Raw genomic sequence first — 20,175 nt, 5'->3', positions numbered from 1 at the left:
GTATTGATCACCACAAACGGGGACCAGACAGAATGGCGCTTGTGGGCGTCTCCCAAGGGATTGGATCCCCACAGGCGCATGCCCTTTGGGCAGGGTGGTACCCTGGCACTGCTGATGCCACCCAGGCATTGCCAACCTTGCACACTGGCAGTGCCACCTGGGTGCCAGACTGGTACTGCCAAGATGCTAAAGTGGCACTGCCAAGGTTCCAAGCTGGCATTTATAATTAAGTGTTTCACATGTGTAATCATTGTTCGGTAAACAAATTTGGCAGCAATTTTATGTGCAAGATCTCAAAATTAGCAAGAGATAATAGATTAGTTGATCTATTTTTGATGGTTTTGGCTGAAGGAGTGTTTCCCAGGACACCGGTAGAATTCCTCTCTTCTTCACAGTCACAACACCTTTGACACTGACCTGAACAGATAGACGAGGCCATGGTTTAACATCTCAAGCAAAAGGTGGTGCAATTGATAATGCAGCAGTCTCAGAGTGGGAATTAAGTGTCGTCAGGATGATATTCTTTATTTAAGTGGGGCATTAACCTCCCAAACTACTGATACATGGCTGAGTGCTTCCAACTGAGCATTACTACTGGTGTTCTGAAATAGGCTTCTGAGGATGCCTCTTCCTCAAATTTCCTTTGCTCCGTAAGTAGCATTTTGACATTCACCAAATATTTCTCCCCTCATTGCCATAACTAAGATCAGTAACTCATACAGTGAGATAATTGTTCACAGTCCACAATTGCTCTACAGAATCCAGATCTACTCTCTTTGACTCGCAAAGCCCCTCAAAAGAAATTCCTCTAATCCCTACCTCACAACCTACTTACTCTACGGAGGGCCGGTCTGAAAGTCTGGGACAGCTTCCTGAGGCTGCTGAGGTCCTGTTGAAAGCCTCTCAGCTCTAAGGGGGATGCCTGGTGCATGCAGTTCACAGGTTGACTCATGTTGATCTGTTGCTGCCACATACTGGTTCTGGTGATGAGCATGAGATCACACAGCAAGAGCTGCACTGCCTGAAAAGAGAACAAACAATCTGTCACAAACCTCTTTGCTGTTCCGGCATCTGAAACAACGTGGGTATCGTAATGCTCTGTAATTATTTAGTAATGGTTCCTAGATAATCAGTTCCATATATTTCCACAATTTTATAGTTTACAGCTGTTTTACTTCAAAATTTATTTTAGTCAATTACCTGACCATTTTCAGCATGATCACAAGCTCGACATAAAAGCTGTTACTGATTTGGGGTCCCATTATAGGGGCACAAAATTGCAGCTACAATTCTCCACATGCAAGTTGTCTACTTCAGTTAGTTGATAGCCAACAGAATGGACACAAAAAAAGATGAGAAACCAGTATGAGAGAGAGAGAGAGAGAGAGAGAGAGACACACACCCAGACAGAATGGGAGAGTGGGAGAAAGAGAGAGAGAGGCACATGGTTGGGGGGAGGGGGGGGGGGGGGGGAGAGAGAGAGAGAGAGAGAGAGAGAGGAGGGAAGAGAGAGAGAGAGGACAAGATAAGATTAAGAACTGCAGAAATAAACCATTCAAAACAATACATCTCAATCACCACACACTGGTCAGCTCAGGTTTTCCTCTCAGATGCTCTGTAGAACTGGTGTCAGGGTCTGGCTCTGTATTACATTGCAGGTGCATTGCACATCAAGGACACATGCAATGCAACTACAATGCACCACAGCTGCAGCCATTCATCCAGTCATGGATCGATGAGGCAAAAAAAACTACTGGACATTCTGACCATTGCTAAATGGATTCTACATCTTGGTGTTTTTCTTCTCTCTCCCTATGTTCAAAATACTTGGGAGGAAAAAAAGCTGCATTATTACCACAGAATACAAGATTGTAAAAGTCAACCTGTCTTGACTGCATAGTTTATAACTAATTTCAGTGCAAAGTTTCTCCCGGCCAGTGCAGAAAGCATAACCGATCTGGATCTCACTCAAACAGATAGCAATGTAAATGGAAGTATTTAAAACAAGTTTACTCGCCTCTCCCACGGTTCAGATGAGCTGAAAGTAACCGTAACTGATGGCTCCGGGAACTCTTTTTAAAAATAAATTATTTATTAATTTAGAGTACCCAATTCTCTTTTTTACCTCAATTAAAGGAGCAATTTAGCGTGGCCAAGTTACCTAGCCTGCACATCTTTGAGTTGTGGGGATGAGATCCACGCAAACATGTGGAGAATGTGCAAACTCCACATAGACAGTGACCCGGGATCGAACTTGGGTCCTCGGTGCAGTGAGGCAGCAGTGCTAACCACTGTGTCACCGTGGCGCCCGACTCAGGGAATTCTACAGATTAGAAAAGTCCCAGGTTCACACTCTGGGTGTGTGCCAAGTTAGCTTATGTCAGCTGCAACAGCACTGGGAGTGCTATGCTTAATCATAACCCACTGTTGGTTATACAGATGGATGTCATGGTGAGGACATGAGTACGGAGATGCCCCGCTATGCTTCAACAACCTGTTGATACTTGTCTTTGCTCACACCTGAACAAGGACTATGGATTAAGGTGGCAACGGTACCTGTGGAGTCAAATTCAGCAAACGCCAGGATCTTCAGCCAGAAAATAAAAGCATGTGGCACATGGGGAGGTTGAAGAACACATCTATCTGAAAACCACTGGCTCCGTATATACAAAATAGAATCCAAAGCATACTATACTCCAAGGAATGCAAGTAACTGCTTAGCTCCCTCATCCTCCATATAAAACACACTGGGCGGGATTCTCCATCAGCCGACGCCGGAATTGGGAAACACGATTGGACGGAGAATCTGTTTTGACGCCGGAATCGCAATTCTACGGTACATCGACAGTGGTGTCAATGCGTTCCACTCCGCACGTACAGTAAACACCAGTGGCATATCATTAGCGAGCCTGACCTGGTATTCTCCAAGGCCTCTGTAAATCTCCGTCTCCACCGGGGCGAATTCCCAATGGTGAGGTTCACTTGTGCTTTTAAAAATTGTGAACCAGGCACCGTGGCTGCTGAGGGACAGAGAGGATGTACGGAAAATGTCCAACATCGCCATAGTTGGCCGACAGTCATGCCGCTCGCTGGGAGGCTTCTGCCAAGGCAGAGTAGCAGGGGGTGGCCAGGAGGTGGGCTGTGGGGTCAGGGTGGACAGGCATGGAACACCATTGCTGCGGCCTGCAAGGCAGCTATGCAGTTGCGCATGTCGCTGACTGCCCACTGTGAACTTAGGGCCACAGGTCATATGGGTGTCCCCCTAGGCCACCCATCTCGGTGCCCTCTGGCCCTAGCCAACCCATCAGCAGGATGGGCGCGCTCCAGCGCAACCAGTGCCATCTTGTTTGTTGGAATGGTGTATGTGGAGAGTGAAGCATGTGTACGTGGCTGCAGCTTGTCAGCCTCCCAAGTGTGAATCACAGACCCGGCGAATCCCGCACCATCCTCGTTGGAATCGATTGTGTTCCACGTGGCGCTTGCGCTAGCCCATCAGCTGTCACTGAATCGGTCCAGGTGCGGCACCAGTTTTGATGTTGTTGAAGTCCACAAATCTTGCCCCGGTGTCAACGCTTAGTCTCAGGAAAGGAGAATTCCACCGACTGCCTTTTGAATCTCTGTCAGAATTCTTATTTGAGGATAGGCAGTGTTTAACTGCAACAAGGACATTAAATTGAGGATAGGGAAGGAGGGGGTGGAAAGGAAAGGCAGCTGCCTGCAAATGTTGAATTAAGAGACTTAATTTTCCAGTGGAGTGCTCTAGTGGCTCTCTCAGCACGTTTGACTTACTATACAAGACATGCTTGGCACGGCTTTAAAAAAAGCTGCCACTCCCGGTTGGCATGAATATACTGCACCAGTATTTCTGGGCAGACACGTCCTGTTGAGATTTAATTTCCTCCCTTCCCCATCAATATCCTCTTTCCATCTACACGCAGATAAAATGTACTCTAAAACAGAAATAATTCAGAGGAAAGCAAATGCATTTTTAAAAAATTGCACAAGATATTCGGGAATAAGTATGTCATACTGTTAAGAGCTTACTCCCCCACTAAACGCTCTTAACACATTCCTTACTAATTCATCAGTAGACGACAAAGCACACTCACTCTCTAATGACAACTGCAAACTGTTTAAAGGTTGCAATGGAAAGGTGTTGAACAGAGGCTGCAGATTTTCCCAGCAGGGAGGAGGGAAGATTGCTGAGCTGAGTCACACCCAAGCGATCTCCAATACTACTTGGCAGACAGATTGGCAGCAGCTTGCACAGGGAAAATATATAAAGGCAATTTACCCACAAATAATACTTTAAAAACACAAAATGTCAATCATTTATAAGGTTGCCTGAAGATATCAGTTAATTTTTTGGGCCGGGGGTGTTAATTAAAGAGAAAATTGTTAAGTATATCACAATGTCACAACTAGGGGCTGGTTTAGCTCACTGGGCTAAATCGCTGGCTTTTAAAGCAGACCAAGCAGGCCAGCAGCACGGTTCGATTCCCGTACCAGCCTCCCTGGACAGGCGCCGGAGTGTGGCGACTAGGGGCTTTTCACAGTAACTTCATTGAAGCCTACTTCTGACAATAAGCGATTTTCATTTTCATGTCAGGAGGATGTTTAGGCAGCATACAGAATATATACAGCAAAGTTTCATCAACCTCCATATTTCTTCCCTTCACCATAATGTAGAAGTTAGCACTCAAAACCATGTAATTTCTCTGCTTTTATTGTAATCACTTTTGTCCAAGACATCAAGAATCCAAGGCTTACCCTTACCTTGTCAATACTGTTGCTGCTGGGAGATGCCATGTTGAGGCTGTCCCTCAGGTATCCACTGGCCTTCTCACAGTGAATGAGGCTCATCTGACTGCCGTCCTGTTTACTCAGCGTGGCACGAATGCTCTTGAATGCAAATAACGCTGCTTTTGGCAACCGGCTCCTGCAAGAGATTAGCACTTAAGCATCGGGCAAGATTCTCCAAGGAAGCCAACAAATAATAATGTAGATGCGTGTGTACTGGAGTTCGCATATCACATGTTCATCCAACTTGTGTACCTATGAAAAGTGTACAGCTTATACTCAGTTACAAACTGCATGCCTTTAACAAGATTAAAATGATGGTTTCTACCCCTTCTATGTTATCAATTAGTAGCGGTGATACATACCCCACTTTTCAAAGGGACACCACTAAAACTGTAACAAACAAAAGCAAAAAAAACTTTAAAAGAAAACTTAAATCAAATTAAAATAAGATTCTTAAATGTGACGACGCACTCTAGTTGGCAGAGAGTGGAGCCTGCCTCTTTTGATTCAACCACTGGTTTAGTCATTTAAGAGGAACTAAGTGGTCCTTACGAAAGAGGCGGCATTAATAGACTGCAAGAAACAACAGAAACTGGAAAGAAAACCCATTTACTCCCTCCCAGGGGAATGTCCATGTAGTTATCTAGTGGCTTCAAGAATGAAACAGAAGCATTTCTAAACAGAATTCTCATTATTGGTTGGAAGTTTAATTGTAAACGAGGTGAAGGTCTGCTGTGGTGGGATCAGATTGCTGAAATTTAGACCAAAGAGATCACAGGTGAGTATTTTCTCGCTACTCTCATTTTCAATTTGATACTGAATTTTCGACACACGAGGAAATTTCTACAGCTATAATGTTGGAGGCCCACATAGTGGTAGAATCCTAGTACTACAGCACTACAGAAGCTCAATCAAGTGCCTTCGACTTCCGGTGACGGCGGGCAGGAGGCAGCCGCACATTGGAGGGCTCCCATTCGGGTACGGCATTTTCAGGGTTTAACGCCCGGTCCCAGGGGCAACAGAGGCGGCAAAAGCAGGGAGAAGGCACAGTGAAGGAAAATGTCAAAAACAAGCAAAAAAACGGCCGTGAAAAAAGCAGCTGAATGTCCATCGGGGAGTGGAAAGGTTACCGCGGGGACGGCAAGAAAGGTGGAGGCTGGAGCACCAGGGGAGGCCGCATTGCCCACGACTGAAGAAATTACTAAGGTGATGGCTGCAGAACTCGAAAGGCAGTTCACTAAGCACATGGAGGAGAGGAGGAAGGAGACGGGGGCAGTATTAAAAGTGCTGGTGGAGGAGGCGATTGCCCCGGTGAGGGCGGTGGTATTGAGCGCAGTGGTGGAGGTGCGGGAGCAAGGCAAGGCGCTGAAGGAAGTGGAAGAGACATTATGGCAGCACAGTGATCAAATTACCTCGATGGGGAAGGAGATGCGGAAGGCGATAGAGATCAACAAGGATCTGCGAGCCAAAATGAACGACTTGGAAAACGTATCTAGGCGACAGAATCTGCGGATTGTGGGTCTTCCCGAAGGAGTGGAAGGCCCGAGGCCGACGGAGTACTTTGCCACGATGTTGGCGAAGCTATTGGGGGAGGGGAATGATCCCTCCTGATATGAACTAGATCGGGCTAATTGGTCCTAGAGGCCTGTACCAAAGGAGAGTGAGCCGCCAAGAATAGTAACTTTGTGTTTTCGTAGGTACAGTGTGAAGGAGAAGGTCCTGTGCTGGGCAAAGCAGAAGCGGGCTAGAGCTGGTATACGCATATATCAGGACTATACGGTGGAGCTGGCGAGGAGGCGGGCTGCTTTCAGCTGGGTGAAGAATGCACTGTACATCAGTAAGGTGCAGTGCGGCGTAGTATACCCAGCTAAGTTGAGGGTGACCTACAAATCCAAGGACTTTTATTTTGGGATGACGGAAGCAGCGGAGGAGTTTGCAAAGGCAGGACTGTGGCTGAATTGAGAAGTGGCCATGTACCGATGTAGCCTCATGTAACTATTTTTTTCCACTGCGGCTGATGTATGTGCTAAACGAGCTTACGTATATACTTGGACAAGGGAGGAGATGGGACTTTCGCTTGCAATGATGGTTCTTTGGGGCTTGGGTGCGTATGCAGGGTTTGTGTGCTAAAGGGGATTTCTGGGTATTCCTGGGACCGGGCAAGGTGGAAAGAGACCTGGGCGGGGGCCTCCACGCTGGCCGGTTTAAGCCGGCCAGTGAACGGGAGTGAGGTTGGTTGGGGGGGGGGGCTGCGGCCATCGGAGCCCGGCAGAACAGGTTCCGATGAGTCTAGCCGGGGTGGAAAGTTGGGGGGGGGGTGGGAAACAGTGGTTGGGGAAGGAGTTTCATTAGAGGAAGTGGAGGGGAGGGCTTGCAATGCGTGGGTGTCATTTACAGTACTCTTTCGGGGAACGGATGGCATTGAATGTTTTGGGGGGGGGGGAAGAACTCTACAGGTCAACGGTGACCATAGGCGATTCCAGATTCCTTTTCTCTTTTTTTCTCCTTTGTTTGTCCCACCATGGGAGGTTTGTTTTATTTGATGCTTATATTGTCAGGTGGGTCATTGTTTGGGGTGGTGGGAGGATGGAATCGTTGTTGTTGATAAGGGAATTGACTTTGTATTTGTTACCGTTTACTGCTTGTTGGTGGGGTGTAAATTCTGAAGAAAATGTGAAAATGTAGAATTAAAATATTTTACCAAAAAAAATCAAATGCCTTTCGTGCAGCATAGTTTGTGTTGATTCAGACCGATCTAGGAAATTAAAATGAAATGAAATTTGCTTATTGCCACAAGTAGGCTTCAAATGAAGTTACTGTGAAAAGCCCCTAGTTGCCACATTCCGGCACCTGTTCGAGAGGCTGGTACGGGAATTGAACCCGCGCTGCTAGCCTGCCATGGTCTGCTTTAAAAGCCAGCTAGCCCTGTGCTAAACCTTCGATCTTTTAAAATTGCGGGACAGTGAAGCATTCAATGCTCCATAGAATTTACAGTGCAGAAGACTCACCTGGTAATACCCTTAGTTAAAATAACATGACTTAAGACCTTTTGAGTGAATGTAATGCAAAACAGATTATATGGAGAGATTTCAGGCAGTGACACTTACTCTGTTGTGTGCAGGGTCTTCGGCATGTATTCTACCACTGGGTAAAGACGTTCTGCTGCCTCATCTTCACCTTGCAGCCAGTTGATAGCAACAACAATTATGGAAGCCCACCACTTAGCTACTGGATCAGTGCCTATACATGCAATAAGTCACAGCATTAAAGTCATCAAAACCAACACAATACAGTCTGGTGTGGGTGTAAAGCCATACAAACCAATGGACACCAGGTTTAATACTGCTGCGCTTGGAGGTATCAAATCTCAGGTCAGTGACAATAGGGCTGCAACAATTGTCATCAATACCCAGATTTGGAATTTGGCCAGAAAATACATTTAAGCATTTTTATATGCCTTCCCCTGCTGGAAGATGTAATGCGTATTGACTATGCGCAAGGCCAAGATTAGGTACAGACTTTGGTGCTGTGCAATGTCAGAAGCTGCTAATATTCACTGTTTAGAGCCACACGTGAACAATGGCATTTTGGGCAAAGCAGGAGCTGTCAGCAATGTAATTGTAGCATCACTATCCTGACTTGTATGGTTTGATACCGTACTAGGTGAAATAGAATTTAAAAAATAATTTAAGAGTACCCAATTATTTTTTCCCAATTAAGGGGCAATTTAGCATGGCCAATCCACCTAGCCTGCACATCTTTGGGTTGCAGGGGCAAGACCTGCGCAAACACAGGGAGAATGTGCAAATCCCACATGGACAGTGACCCAGGGCCTGGCCCTCGGTGCTGTGAGACAGCAGGGCTAACCACTGCGCAACCATGTCTCCCTTGGTGAAATAGAATTTTAAATAGTTTGGTGACATTAAAAAGCCAAAAAAAAAAAGCAACATACGATTTAGACGGTGGTGTAGGCTGACCTGTGACAGTTGTCATGCTGGAGCTGATTGCACAGGACTGTATGGTTACTGCAGCAGCATCAGAGCAATTGTTCAGCAGCTGTAAGTATTCGAGAGCATCTGAGAATTCACTGTGACAGAAAGGTTGGGGGGGAGGGGGGGGGAACAGTAAATATCTGTACAGGATCTTGTTCTATTCTGCAATACATTTACTTTAATATATACAAGGATTAAATTACTAGATAACAGATTTGATATAGATGTACATAAAACTGAGTAGATTAGCAACACTGCTATTATATAATAGGTACAAGGAATGTCAGATCTCTAAAACAGCGCATTATCCCTTTGTAAAAGTCTGCTATTTATTATATCCCTCACTGACCGGATGTCAAAACACCCTTTTCTTTATCTTCGTTTGCTACAAAGTCTCAGTGTCCATATAGTATCTGCAACAAGAATCGAACCCCAACAGCTAAACTCCAAAAGGGTTTATGCCAAAACCGAACAGAACATACTGACATGAAAGAATATTTGGGTGGAGGTACAAACCTCTCCCGAAAGAAATGGTGCTCCGCCACACCGAAAAGGAATTGCTGTGCTGAATTTGCTGACTTCAACTAGACTGACAAGACAGATAAGAGAGGACTAGAATTGGCCTCTGCACTCCTGGGTTAGGATCACTCCTACGGGGTGTTCAGGTACTTAGCCTCTCAACAGTGATCACTGTCTGGTGGGGACCAGCTAACTCATCATTTTATTCAAACTTACTTGGTGTTTAGGGAGGTGGATGCATGCAAGCACTGACTCTGGCAAACGGTTCCAACACAGCTCTCTGCTACTTTGTCCATTCCTCATGGGCGGGCCAAATCAATGCACATAGCTAGGCAGTTTGGCCAGAAATCCATTTAGTAAAACTTTAACTACAGCTGACTAAATATAAGAAATTGATGAGATGCACATTGAAAAAACTTAATATTGACCTGTCTTTTCACTTTTCAGTAGCTGATGGGGTTGCTGATTTTATTTTTCATCTTACATCCTCACTTCCTATCTCTCCAACTGGGATGTGTAACAGTGCATCACACCAGCAGATTACATGAGGTTGCTCACCCTCCCTCTCCCGTCACTGGCTTGCTGTTCTCTGGTTTGGCAATGCAATACAACGCTTTTTCCAGCAGATGCTCACGAAAAGCCTGAGTCACCTGAGCCAATGGATCGGCTAGAAGAGAAAAATAAATAACTTTACACATTTAATAATACAATAAACAGTGGCTGATATTCAAGGATTGTCAGGAGCAAGCTTTTGCTCACCATGGACAAAACCTTCCATCACCCTCTGTAACCACTCGCTCCCTGACAATCATTGCATTTGTATTTATATTTTCTCTGTAAGGGGCTTTGGGTCATTCTCTAGGTTAATACCACTAGCTGTTGTTACTAATACAAATCTGGTATTTCCAGGGCTTAGTATTTGTCGTCACTTCTTTTGAGTTTTAATTTTTTTTTTAATTTTGGAGAACTCAAGTCATTTTATTCACCCAATTAAGGAGCAATTTTAGCATCCACCTAGCCTGCACATCTTTGGGTTGTGGGGGTGAGGCCCACGCAGACACGGGAAGAATCTACAGACTCTATACGGGACAGTTTTAATTCTGTTGTTCCTTACGTTTTCTGATACCAAACTAAACTTGATATGACAGTGTGCTTTATAAAACACAAAATGCTGGGTTTATTAAGCCGGTCAGGCAGAATCTGTGGAACCTGGTGAAAGGTCAGAATTTGAAACATTAACTCAGTCTTTCTCTGCATAGATGCTGGGCACCTATTCAGAGAGACGAGAGTTAATGTTTTTAAGTCCTGACCTTTCACCAGGTTCCACAGATGCTGCCGTGCAGAGTATTCCAGTTTTTAATTAACAGAAGGATTACCTGAGTTTCCAGTAATACTGTAAATGCTGTCTTTAGGGGTGTTTTTTACAGTCCAGTCTTCATCAACAAAGAATCTATGACCTAGAGGGTGGCACAGCCATTTCATTGCAGGTGGTATGGTACCACTTTGGGACAGGCAGATCTGTCTGGCACTGCTCAGGAAGAAGCGCTGCAATGGAATGGTAAATACAAACTTTAACGGGTAAAAAAAATAACCAAATACATCAAAAAACAGAAAATAACCTCCCTAAACGCCAATTAAGTTTGAATAAAATGCTGAGTTAGCTCGTCTCCACCAGACAGTTACAGGGGAAAATTAATTCAAGATGCTTGCTCCCGATCACTATCCAGTAAAATCTGCTGCAAGGTGACCTCATTTGGATAAAGCAGCCATGAGCTGTAAAGTGCTGCTTTACCACCACATTTTCTTGGTTGAGTGCCTCCTAGCACTTCCCATTTGGGCTCATTCATTAAATGTTAGTGCCTTTAGAAGTACACGCCCCATTAGATGTCAGTGCCCTCAATGGGGACACAAGAATATTTGAAGTGTTGAGTTACACCAGAAGCTGTAATGTACCTAATATATCTCTCCATATTAGACTCCACAACACTAAAGCAGCAGGGAGCATTTAATGAGGAGTGATACCTTCCAATCTCTTTGTAATTATGATTATTTCTTTAACAGTTTACTGGAGGACTCTACAGGGAACCATTTACTGCATTCCTGTCACAGAACCACTTTTTGGAAAGCAAAGCGATGTTTTTGTTAGATTCCTCACCTTCTGCTGAGTTTCTAATATTAGCCAAGGAGACATTGAGCAGAGGGCAGCAGTTCAGAAATCTGTGAGGAGAAGGTGGAATTAGATAGGCATCTTTACTGGGCTTGGAAGTCCCATAGCATCCATCATTGACAAGATTGGTCATGGTCTGGGAGCAAGTCTCCATCACTCATTCACAGTAAGTGGGGCCGTGATGGGGTGGGGAGGAAGAAATGACTGGACACCTGATAGAATGGTATGTAATATCATAAATTTCTTTTAAAATACTAAATAGATATCACAGAGAAAATTAAGAGTGTCTCCTTTTAACTGACAAACCCACAATGCTCGTCAGAAATATTAACTAACAGGTAGCAAACCTCAACTATTACTCTGCAAATAGAACGGAATCTTCACCATCACAATCTATGTTGTGAAGCGTGCACTTGTACTGACAGCTGTACCAGGAAATAGATGGAGACGAGGTTATTCATGCTGCATTGCTATCATTTCAGTTTACTTTTTGGATTTGTTGCTCGACTGCTAGTCTCCAATTGTAGCTCATACTTATTTCCTTCACATTCACTCGGTTTTTCTATGCATGTGAGAGAACCCATGTGTCATGTTATGTCTCTTCAAAATATTTCACACAGAATAGATTACCCTGAAGTGCAGTGGCTGCACTTGCACATGTGAATGTGGCAAACATTTCGTGCAGGGATAATGATTCAAACACAATACAGCATTTGAGTTGACATATTCAGATTTTACATTTCTGGATTCCATTGCATACTTATTTGTCAAATGCCACTTGCAGTTTGTTTAGCATCTGAAAGAAAAAAGGTAGGTTAACCTTTGGCTGGAACCCTTAAGAAATAGATCAGCCAAAGAAGGATCACTGGGTCTCGTCTTGCAACGTCATCAAAGCAAATAGGCTTGGTTCTAATTTTCTCCAATCGAGGGAATTCTCCTTCCCATAATTCAGAACAAAATATGTCAATATTTATCAATTATCCAACAGCATAACATTTTTGAAAAATAAACGAATGAGATAGCCTTCCATCGCTACAGTTTCTCTGTAAAGCAGTTTTTCCCCAACTCCTCCTCCAGTTATCTACCTGAAGGAAAGTTCAACCCATAGCTTTGTGATCCCTGCACGGGTAGGGCAAGGAAGGAGGTCAAAAATCCAACCCAGGGGCAGCATGTGGGTAGCACTGGGACTGCGGCGCAGAGGACCCGGGTTCGAATCCCGACCCTTTCTATGTGGAGTTTGCACATTCTCTCCATGTCTGCGTGGTTTCACTCGCACAACCCAAAGATGTGCACGTTAGGTGGATTGGCCATGCTAAATTGCCGCTTAATTGGAATAAGAAAAATAATTGGGTACTCTAAATTTTTTTTTAAAATCCATAACAGGGATCGAAACCCCATGCTATTAGCATCAACCTGATCCACATTGGCTGTCCAGTCAATTGCCCCATCCACCAAGACCCAGACTACTTAAAAAAAATATTTTTCCCTTTCCTTATGCATTTGCTCCCATTCCAGGTGTGCTTTACCTGGTGCGCACACACGTACTCGCGCGCGCACACAACGTACACTACAGAAGGGTGCATTACACAACAGAAGCCGGAAATAGGAAGTGTAGCTGTTTTTCCGCTAACTCATGGAAATCAAGCCGGGGACTATTTTTATTCCCCCAATATAGAATTTTCTTTTCAATTTTGACAGGTTTCTTTCAGAAACAAAATAATAAACCACAATAATTATATAGGTGCTACTTACGGTCATGAAGTGAAGCCTCCTGTGCAAACTGGTTTTAATTCGGATCGCTGCTGCCACATACATCTCTGCCATGGTAGCAACAGAAACAGCATCTCCGGCACATTCAGCAAGGTTTACCGCACTCAGAGCCATGTTAATTGCAGACAAGTGGCTACCACCCAGTTTGCCTAAGCATTGTGGGGGACAAGACAGCCATTAATAATAAATCCATGTTTGTGAATGAAGTAATACTGAAGAAACAACAAAGAGATCACAAGTAAAAACAAGTTGCTCTCTTGCTATCACCACCACCGGTACAGTGATACCCTGATGCCAAGCAGCTCTCTACAATTCTACTATGATCGGAGAACGACAGTGAAGTTCCAGTTTCAAGCAGACGGTCCAGGGCGACAGACATACCCTCCAATACAATGCTTTATTCTGGAGGCAAATTATTAGTCTGCTGCAGATAACTCATCTCTCACCAAAAACATCCTCTCAGCAAAAACATCCATAGTAGTTGGCAATCATTTTCTTCTTTAGGACTAGGTATTACATATGGGAAGGTAACAGATAATCAATTGGTAAATCATCATTTCAATGGGACAAACTCATTTGGCAAATAAATGACCTTCCTTGCCCAGCCATGCTTTAACCATATGGGTATCTTCCACTTTTTGCAATGAAAATTACTGCTGCAGCACGGGCATCAATACCCCTTTCTGAATATTTTGTAACCCACCTGCAGACTGTTAGTCAATACAGTTTCATTGAGGGAGGAGTGATGTTAGACATTTATTTGTTTTGATTATTTGTATTCCTGTTTGTTTTTTTATGGGCGAGTTTGATGTATATATAAAATGCCTCAAAAAATGTTTTTCAAAAAATATATAGTTTCATTGAAAATTGGTCAGAGTTGCATTTCTGTACTAATGGTTCCTGTTGGGGTATACAGTTCGACAAGTGCTGATACATCCTCTCACTCCCAAGTGTGCACGTCTGGGCAGTGAGTGCCAACAGGCTATTTATCTTTGAGTGGACTTGATCTTGGCCTCACCCTCTTTGGAGATGCATCCACCAAGAGCCTTTGCACACACTGGCTGATATTTTTGTCCTTTGCAGCAGAGGGAATCGCCCAAGAGAACAAAGCCTAGGGATCCATGCTGGAGCATCCTGGTCTCCACTTAGGAACGTATTTGGTAGGTCATCAACCAACTGAACTACCAGATCAATGTAGGCCTATCCCGCCTGCCCGGTCACTCAAATGAGGTCAATTATATAATCAAACCTATTGTAATCCAGAGTAACTTCACTACAAACAGCAAAGGAGGAAAGGAGTGGGGCAGCGAAGTGATTTCAAACTAATTTTCAACCTTTTCTAGAGCCACCTAACACCAGTAAACACTGTTTCTACGGGTCCGTTTAAAATTGTACTTCTTCAAGGATCTGGAAGTCACCCATAAAATTGACTTCTGCTTAACAAAAACAAATTCCTGGTATCACAATTATTTTCTTTATAATAAAGGAGAAATATTTCAATCAAATGTTCTCTCACTCCTAAACATTTCTAGAAGACTGGTTAAAAAACAAACACTGTTTGGCAGTACAATGAACTGTGGGGAGGAATGTAGGTTTGAATTCTTCCTCACTTCCCAGTCACGCCACTGAAGCTTCAACGCCAGGGAAGCTGCTGGAGGAAAATGCCAAGCAGGAAAATGCTAAGTAGGAACAAGGAGAAACTCTGAAGCAGAGTTTTTATTGGTCACAAACCTGTCAAGCATCTGTGATAGCAAAGGCTGACATCCAGCTTTGCAGGATGTGCAGCCTGGCAAGAAACTGATGTCAAAGAGTAAAGGGACCCATACTCATTTGAAAAAAAAACACAAAACTGCAGTTATTGAATTGCCTTTGCTGTCTGTCTGGGTTACTAAGTACAATTCTGACTCCCTAACCCATAGGAAGGTCACCAAGAACCGAGGGAGTGCAGCACTTCAGTCTTTCCAATAATATGTGAAAACATAGCACTCTCGTAGATGGATGTAAAAGATTTCATGGCAGCATCTGAAGTAGAGCAAGGATAGTTCCCAATGTCCTTGCTGACATTTATCCCTCAATGAACATTACTCAAATAGAGATCGGGGAAGACCTGAGGCCCTTAAAAGAAGCTACCTACGCATGCACGCACACCTGATGTTTCAAACTGGTCCACACACACACGTGAATTTTCTAGCAAGGATCTTTGGACAGTAATCATGAATGTGAAGTCTAATGCACTTTTAACTCTCCTCACTACAAATTTACCAAGGCCAGCTGTAGCACTGCAAGATACATTTTAACCTGGACAATTGAATTCACTAGACCAGGACTCTTTTGTGCAGGAATAGTGCAATTACCAGCACAGTATCTATTTCTTCGAGAATCTTGTGAATGGATGCATCACCCATGAAGCAAACCAGGTGTCAGTTCAACACTCTTTGTCGTGTTGTGCTGAACTACTGAAGCTGCCTGGCTGTCAAACGATTGCAGCACAAAATGCAGAGGCTAATCTAGAGCAACAACCTTTTTTTTTTGATTATTGCTCACAAGATGCAAATATTGCTGCTTCAAAAGGCTTTACATTTTACAAAGAACACACACCAATCATATGAAGCTGTTGCAGCTTGTGATAGACCAGCGCTGCATCCCGGGTGCTCTTCCTCATGTCATCTTTCAGCTCCTTGTTCTGTCCGAAGCCTCCAGCCCGTGCTGCAAACCAGCGCCCGATCCACAGCCGCTGCAGAATATGCCGGATAACATTCCACATCAGGCTACAGGCAAAGTCCAAGTTTGATGTAGGCAGAGGACGCCCCAAAGCCTTTAAACAAGTCCATAGGTTTTGGGAAGCTTGAGCAAAATCTCCCTGGCAAAATAAAAAAAGAGGAAAACATATTTCCACTGAGATTTCAAAACATAAGAAATAAATCTCTTTTCTCCTCATCTCATAAGACCATAAGACATAGGAGCAGAATTAGGCCACTTGGCCCATCGCGTCTGCTCCGCCATTCAATCGTGGCTGATATTTTTCTCATCCCCATTCTCTTGCCTCTCCCATAACCTCCCATTTCCTTATTAATCAAGACCTATCTATCTCTGTCTCAAGACACTCAGTGATTTGGCCTCCACAGCCTTCTGCGGCAAAGTGTTCACCACCCTCTGGCTGAAGAAATTCCTCCTCATCTCTGTTTTAAAGGTTCGTCCCTTCAATCCGAGGTTGTGCCCTCTGGTTCTAGTTTCTCCTACCAGTGGAGTCAGCCTCTCTACGTCCACTCTATCCAGGCCTCACAGTATCCTGTAAATTTCAATAAGACGCGCCCTCATCCTTCTAAACTCCAACAAGTACAGACCCAGAGTCCTCAACCGCTCCTCATATGACAAGCTCTTCATTCTGGGGCTCATTCTTGTGAACCTCCTCTGGACCCTTTCCAAGGCCAGCACATTCTTCCTTAGATACAGGGCTCAAAGCTGCTCTCAACACTCCAAATGGGGCCTGACCAGAGCCTTATATAGCCTTAGAAGTACATCCCTGTTCTTGTATTCTAGCCTTCTTGACATGAGTGCTAACATTGCATTTGTCTTCTAAACTGTCGACTGAACCTGCACCCAAGTCTCTTTGTGCTCCTGATTTCCTAAAAATTTCCTCATTTAGAAAATAGTCTATGCCTCCATTCTTCTTTTCAAAGTGTATAACCTCACTTTTCCACTCAACTGAAACTAGTGGATTCTGCTGACTTGCAGTTTCATGGGTGCTGAATAACTTCACCAAACGAACATTCTTCACAGCTGAATAAAGACATCTGGTGTGCATCCCACCTATAGGTGGGATCACAGATGTGAATTTTAACCTCACTCCGTACCTGTGCACACCCTTCCCAGCACACAGATCTCTGGACTGTAATCAGGAACAGAAATGCCAGCTGATCTTTTCTCTGTAAACCAGGGATGCTGAGGCGCAGTGTTGCAACTTATAAAACTGTATTACTGACGGATGTATGATACTTCTTAACTCCACATTGCAAGTCAAACGCAAAGACAAGACAACCAGCTTTAGTGATTTTAGAAAGCACAGTAAAATAAATAACAATCACAATGAAGTTGTAACCGCATGGGAGTTGTCCTTAGATAGGGGGTGCTTCCAATGAAAGAAGCATATTGGGTTCTTTTGGTGCAAGTTCGACAGAGAGAAATACATAGTGAACTTGGGTGCAACATACAGGTTGAGCATTCCTTATCCGAAATGCTTGGGGCCGAGTGTATATCGGATTATGGAATTTTTCAGATTTAATGATATAATGTTCAAGATGGCAAAATATGTTTTGTACTTACCTAAAAACATTTTCAATGCAAGTCACAGTAATATAACAATGCATTATCGTCCAGCTACAATGAGATTTTGGCACCAAAACAGCCCGAACTAGGGCTTGTAACGGTCTGTGGCGCATTGAGACTTTGTGCATCGCCCAGGAACCTTCCCAGAGCTTTGTGGGATAACCCACTCTTGACATCTCATCGGTGCTCAAAACAAAGTGTGGATTTCAGGGCTTTTCAAATTTTGAATAAGGGATGCTCAACCTGTATCACTTTTTTACAATGCCCACAAATTCCCTCAGACCTGACTGACGCAATACTGCAGGTGAGAGGGACAGTTGCCATCACAGAACCGATCATGGGTCATTTGTTTGGTGTGCTGTGCATCCATGGGGTAAAGTTAGCTCCTGAAAATTTCAGAAATGATCCAAGACAACCATTCTTCTCATAAAACTTTGCTGGTGGCAATTACTAATAATAATCTTTATTGTCACAAGTAGGCTTACATTAACACTGCAATGAAGTTACTGTGAAAAGCCCATAGTTGCCACATTCCAGTGCCTGTTCGGATACGCCAAGGGAGAATGCAGAATGTCCAATTCACCTAACAAGCATGTCTTTCGGGACTTGTGGGAGGAAACTGGAGCACCCGGAGGAAACCCACGCAGACACTGGGAGAAAGCGCAGACAGTGACCAGCCGGGAATTGAAACTGGGACCTTGGTGCTGTGAAGCAACAGTGTTACCACTGTGCTACCATGCTGCCCAGTTAAGCAATGATAAAGCTATATGCAGGAGCAAGGCCAACAACTGAATAAAACAAATGGGAATAACAGAATTGTGTGCGGATTTTCAGAGAAACGCATTTGAAAATTTGATTCTTTCTAATGTATGTCAACATTAAAAAAATTTCCAGAGAAAATAAACAAGTAGTACTGTGCTAAGTTAATGCTACATCTGTACTGCCTCAATTCTTTGTAATAAGAAATTTCACCAAAAAATAGGCATATTAAACCGCCAGAATAAATAGACATCCAGAATAAATCATTCTTACCCTTGCCAGGTCCAGATCAGCCTGCTTGCGATGCCTCCAGAACAGGACAGATGACTCGGAGTGCAGCCTAGTAACGGGTTCGCCATAGACAAAGATTTTAACAAATACGAGCAGGACAATTATCCCATTAATTAACCAGAGGATCAATGTCGGCCAGATCCAACCAAACCAGCTAGAAGTGTCTGCCGGAAAGAAAAGAGCAAAAGAAAAAAATTGCTAGGCACAGGGATTACTTCCAAGAGTAGTAAATTAAGGTGTCACTCAGCAAAATTTTAAAGAAGGGATCATTTAGCCCTTCAAAGCAATTTCTTTGATGAAGGAAAATGTATCCTATTATGTTTGTTATTGAAAGGGGGATGGAATATAAAAGTAATTTTGCTACAGTTGGTAAGACCACATCTGGAATATGGTTTAAGTTTTGGTCTCCTTACTTAAGGAAGGATAAAATTGCACTGGATGCAGTTCAGAGAAGTTCAGTCTACTTATTCTTGGGATGAAGGAGCTAGCTTATGAGGAAAGGCTAAAGAGGTTGTATCCATTTTTATTAAGAATGAGAGTTGAAACCACAGCTGATTAACGGTGCAGAGACGAACGGTTTATCTTGCCTACTGGAAGTGGGACTACAGTAGATTCTGGGTACAATCTGATCACCAATTGTCCTCTATGATCTCTTAAAATCCTCTGCAGTCCTATTTGTATGGTGCACCTGGAACCACTAACTGGATCCATTCATCTGATTTTCCACTCATTCCCAGCAAATCTGGCCTCATAGTCACTTGTTTTCTCATTTCTGTATTTCATGGAATCTCAGACGGATATACTTTCAATTCAGGGTGTTTACTTTGTAGGGTGGGGCACTAATTATTTTCAACTCGATTCCTCCAAAACACCCACACAAACTATATTTACTGCTCAGTTTCAGATGCAAGTACGTTTTCTCAGATATCATAATACAAATTAGTCATAATTTTGAATACAATGAGACCACCAGTTTTTAAAAACTGTTCTCATTTTCTGGCTGTGTTTGAACCCACAGGTTCTGTTTGCACTCTGGTGCTTTGCCCGGCCATTTCTCACATGCAAACGTAGACTGTAAAGATATAAAAGCCCTTGGAATAGGGCCTTTTATATTTTCATTGCTTCTTTTGTTCATTTAGACACCTACCTTCCATAGAAATCCCCAACATGTTTCTGCCTGCTCCACTGTATTCGTGACCTTCCACAGAACTGCTGATGTCCGTCGCACCCATCAAGAATGCCAGAGGATTAAAGGAAAGGCAAAGGAACATGAAGGTGCACAGCACCATCCTGGAACGATCCAACATGCCACCGCTGGTTGGTAGTGCCTGCTCTTGTTTAACGGACACCTAGAGTCAATAGGAAGCATTGTCAGTTCAAAATGCAAATCAGACTAACCATTTTTCGAGTACAAGATTCCAAGATAAGAAGAAAGTTCAGAGCAAGAAAAGGCCTTTCAGTTTATTAAATTCTCATTTTCCACAGACCCTGTATAATCCACAATATCATGGACTCTACTGCTGGCGCTGAGGACCCGGGTTTGATCCC

The 20,175-nt window shown here is 43.7% G+C and overlaps 1 protein-coding gene across 2 annotated transcripts in view; it reads right to left on the bottom strand.

The window, feature by feature from the left end:
* srebf1 (sterol regulatory element binding transcription factor 1) overlaps positions 1-20,175 on the bottom strand; it is a 54,864-nt gene that overhangs the window by 11,407 nt on the left and 23,282 nt on the right. For both annotated transcript variants that reach the window (XM_038819588.1, XM_038819589.1), the window contains exons 8-17: positions 19,775-19,976; positions 18,610-18,791; positions 15,850-16,111; positions 13,234-13,400; positions 10,691-10,859; positions 9,873-9,981; positions 8,781-8,890; positions 7,911-8,043; positions 4,777-4,939; positions 836-1,021 (exon numbers count right to left, since the gene is read on the bottom strand). In XM_038819588.1, the coding sequence (XP_038675516.1) occupies positions 836-1,021; positions 4,777-4,939; positions 7,911-8,043; positions 8,781-8,890; positions 9,873-9,981; positions 10,691-10,859; positions 13,234-13,400; positions 15,850-16,111; positions 18,610-18,791; positions 19,775-19,976 (1,683 nt within the window). The remainder of the gene's footprint in view (positions 1-835; positions 1,022-4,776; positions 4,940-7,910; positions 8,044-8,780; positions 8,891-9,872; positions 9,982-10,690; positions 10,860-13,233; positions 13,401-15,849; positions 16,112-18,609; positions 18,792-19,774; positions 19,977-20,175) is intronic.

Source organism: Scyliorhinus canicula, chromosome 15, assembly GCF_902713615.1.
Source record: "Scyliorhinus canicula chromosome 15, sScyCan1.1, whole genome shotgun sequence".
Classification (NCBI taxonomy): Eukaryota; Metazoa; Chordata; class Chondrichthyes; order Carcharhiniformes; family Scyliorhinidae; genus Scyliorhinus; species Scyliorhinus canicula.
The sequence above is the reverse complement of the archived record's forward strand: the minus strand, read 5'-3'. Positions and strand labels throughout refer to the sequence as shown.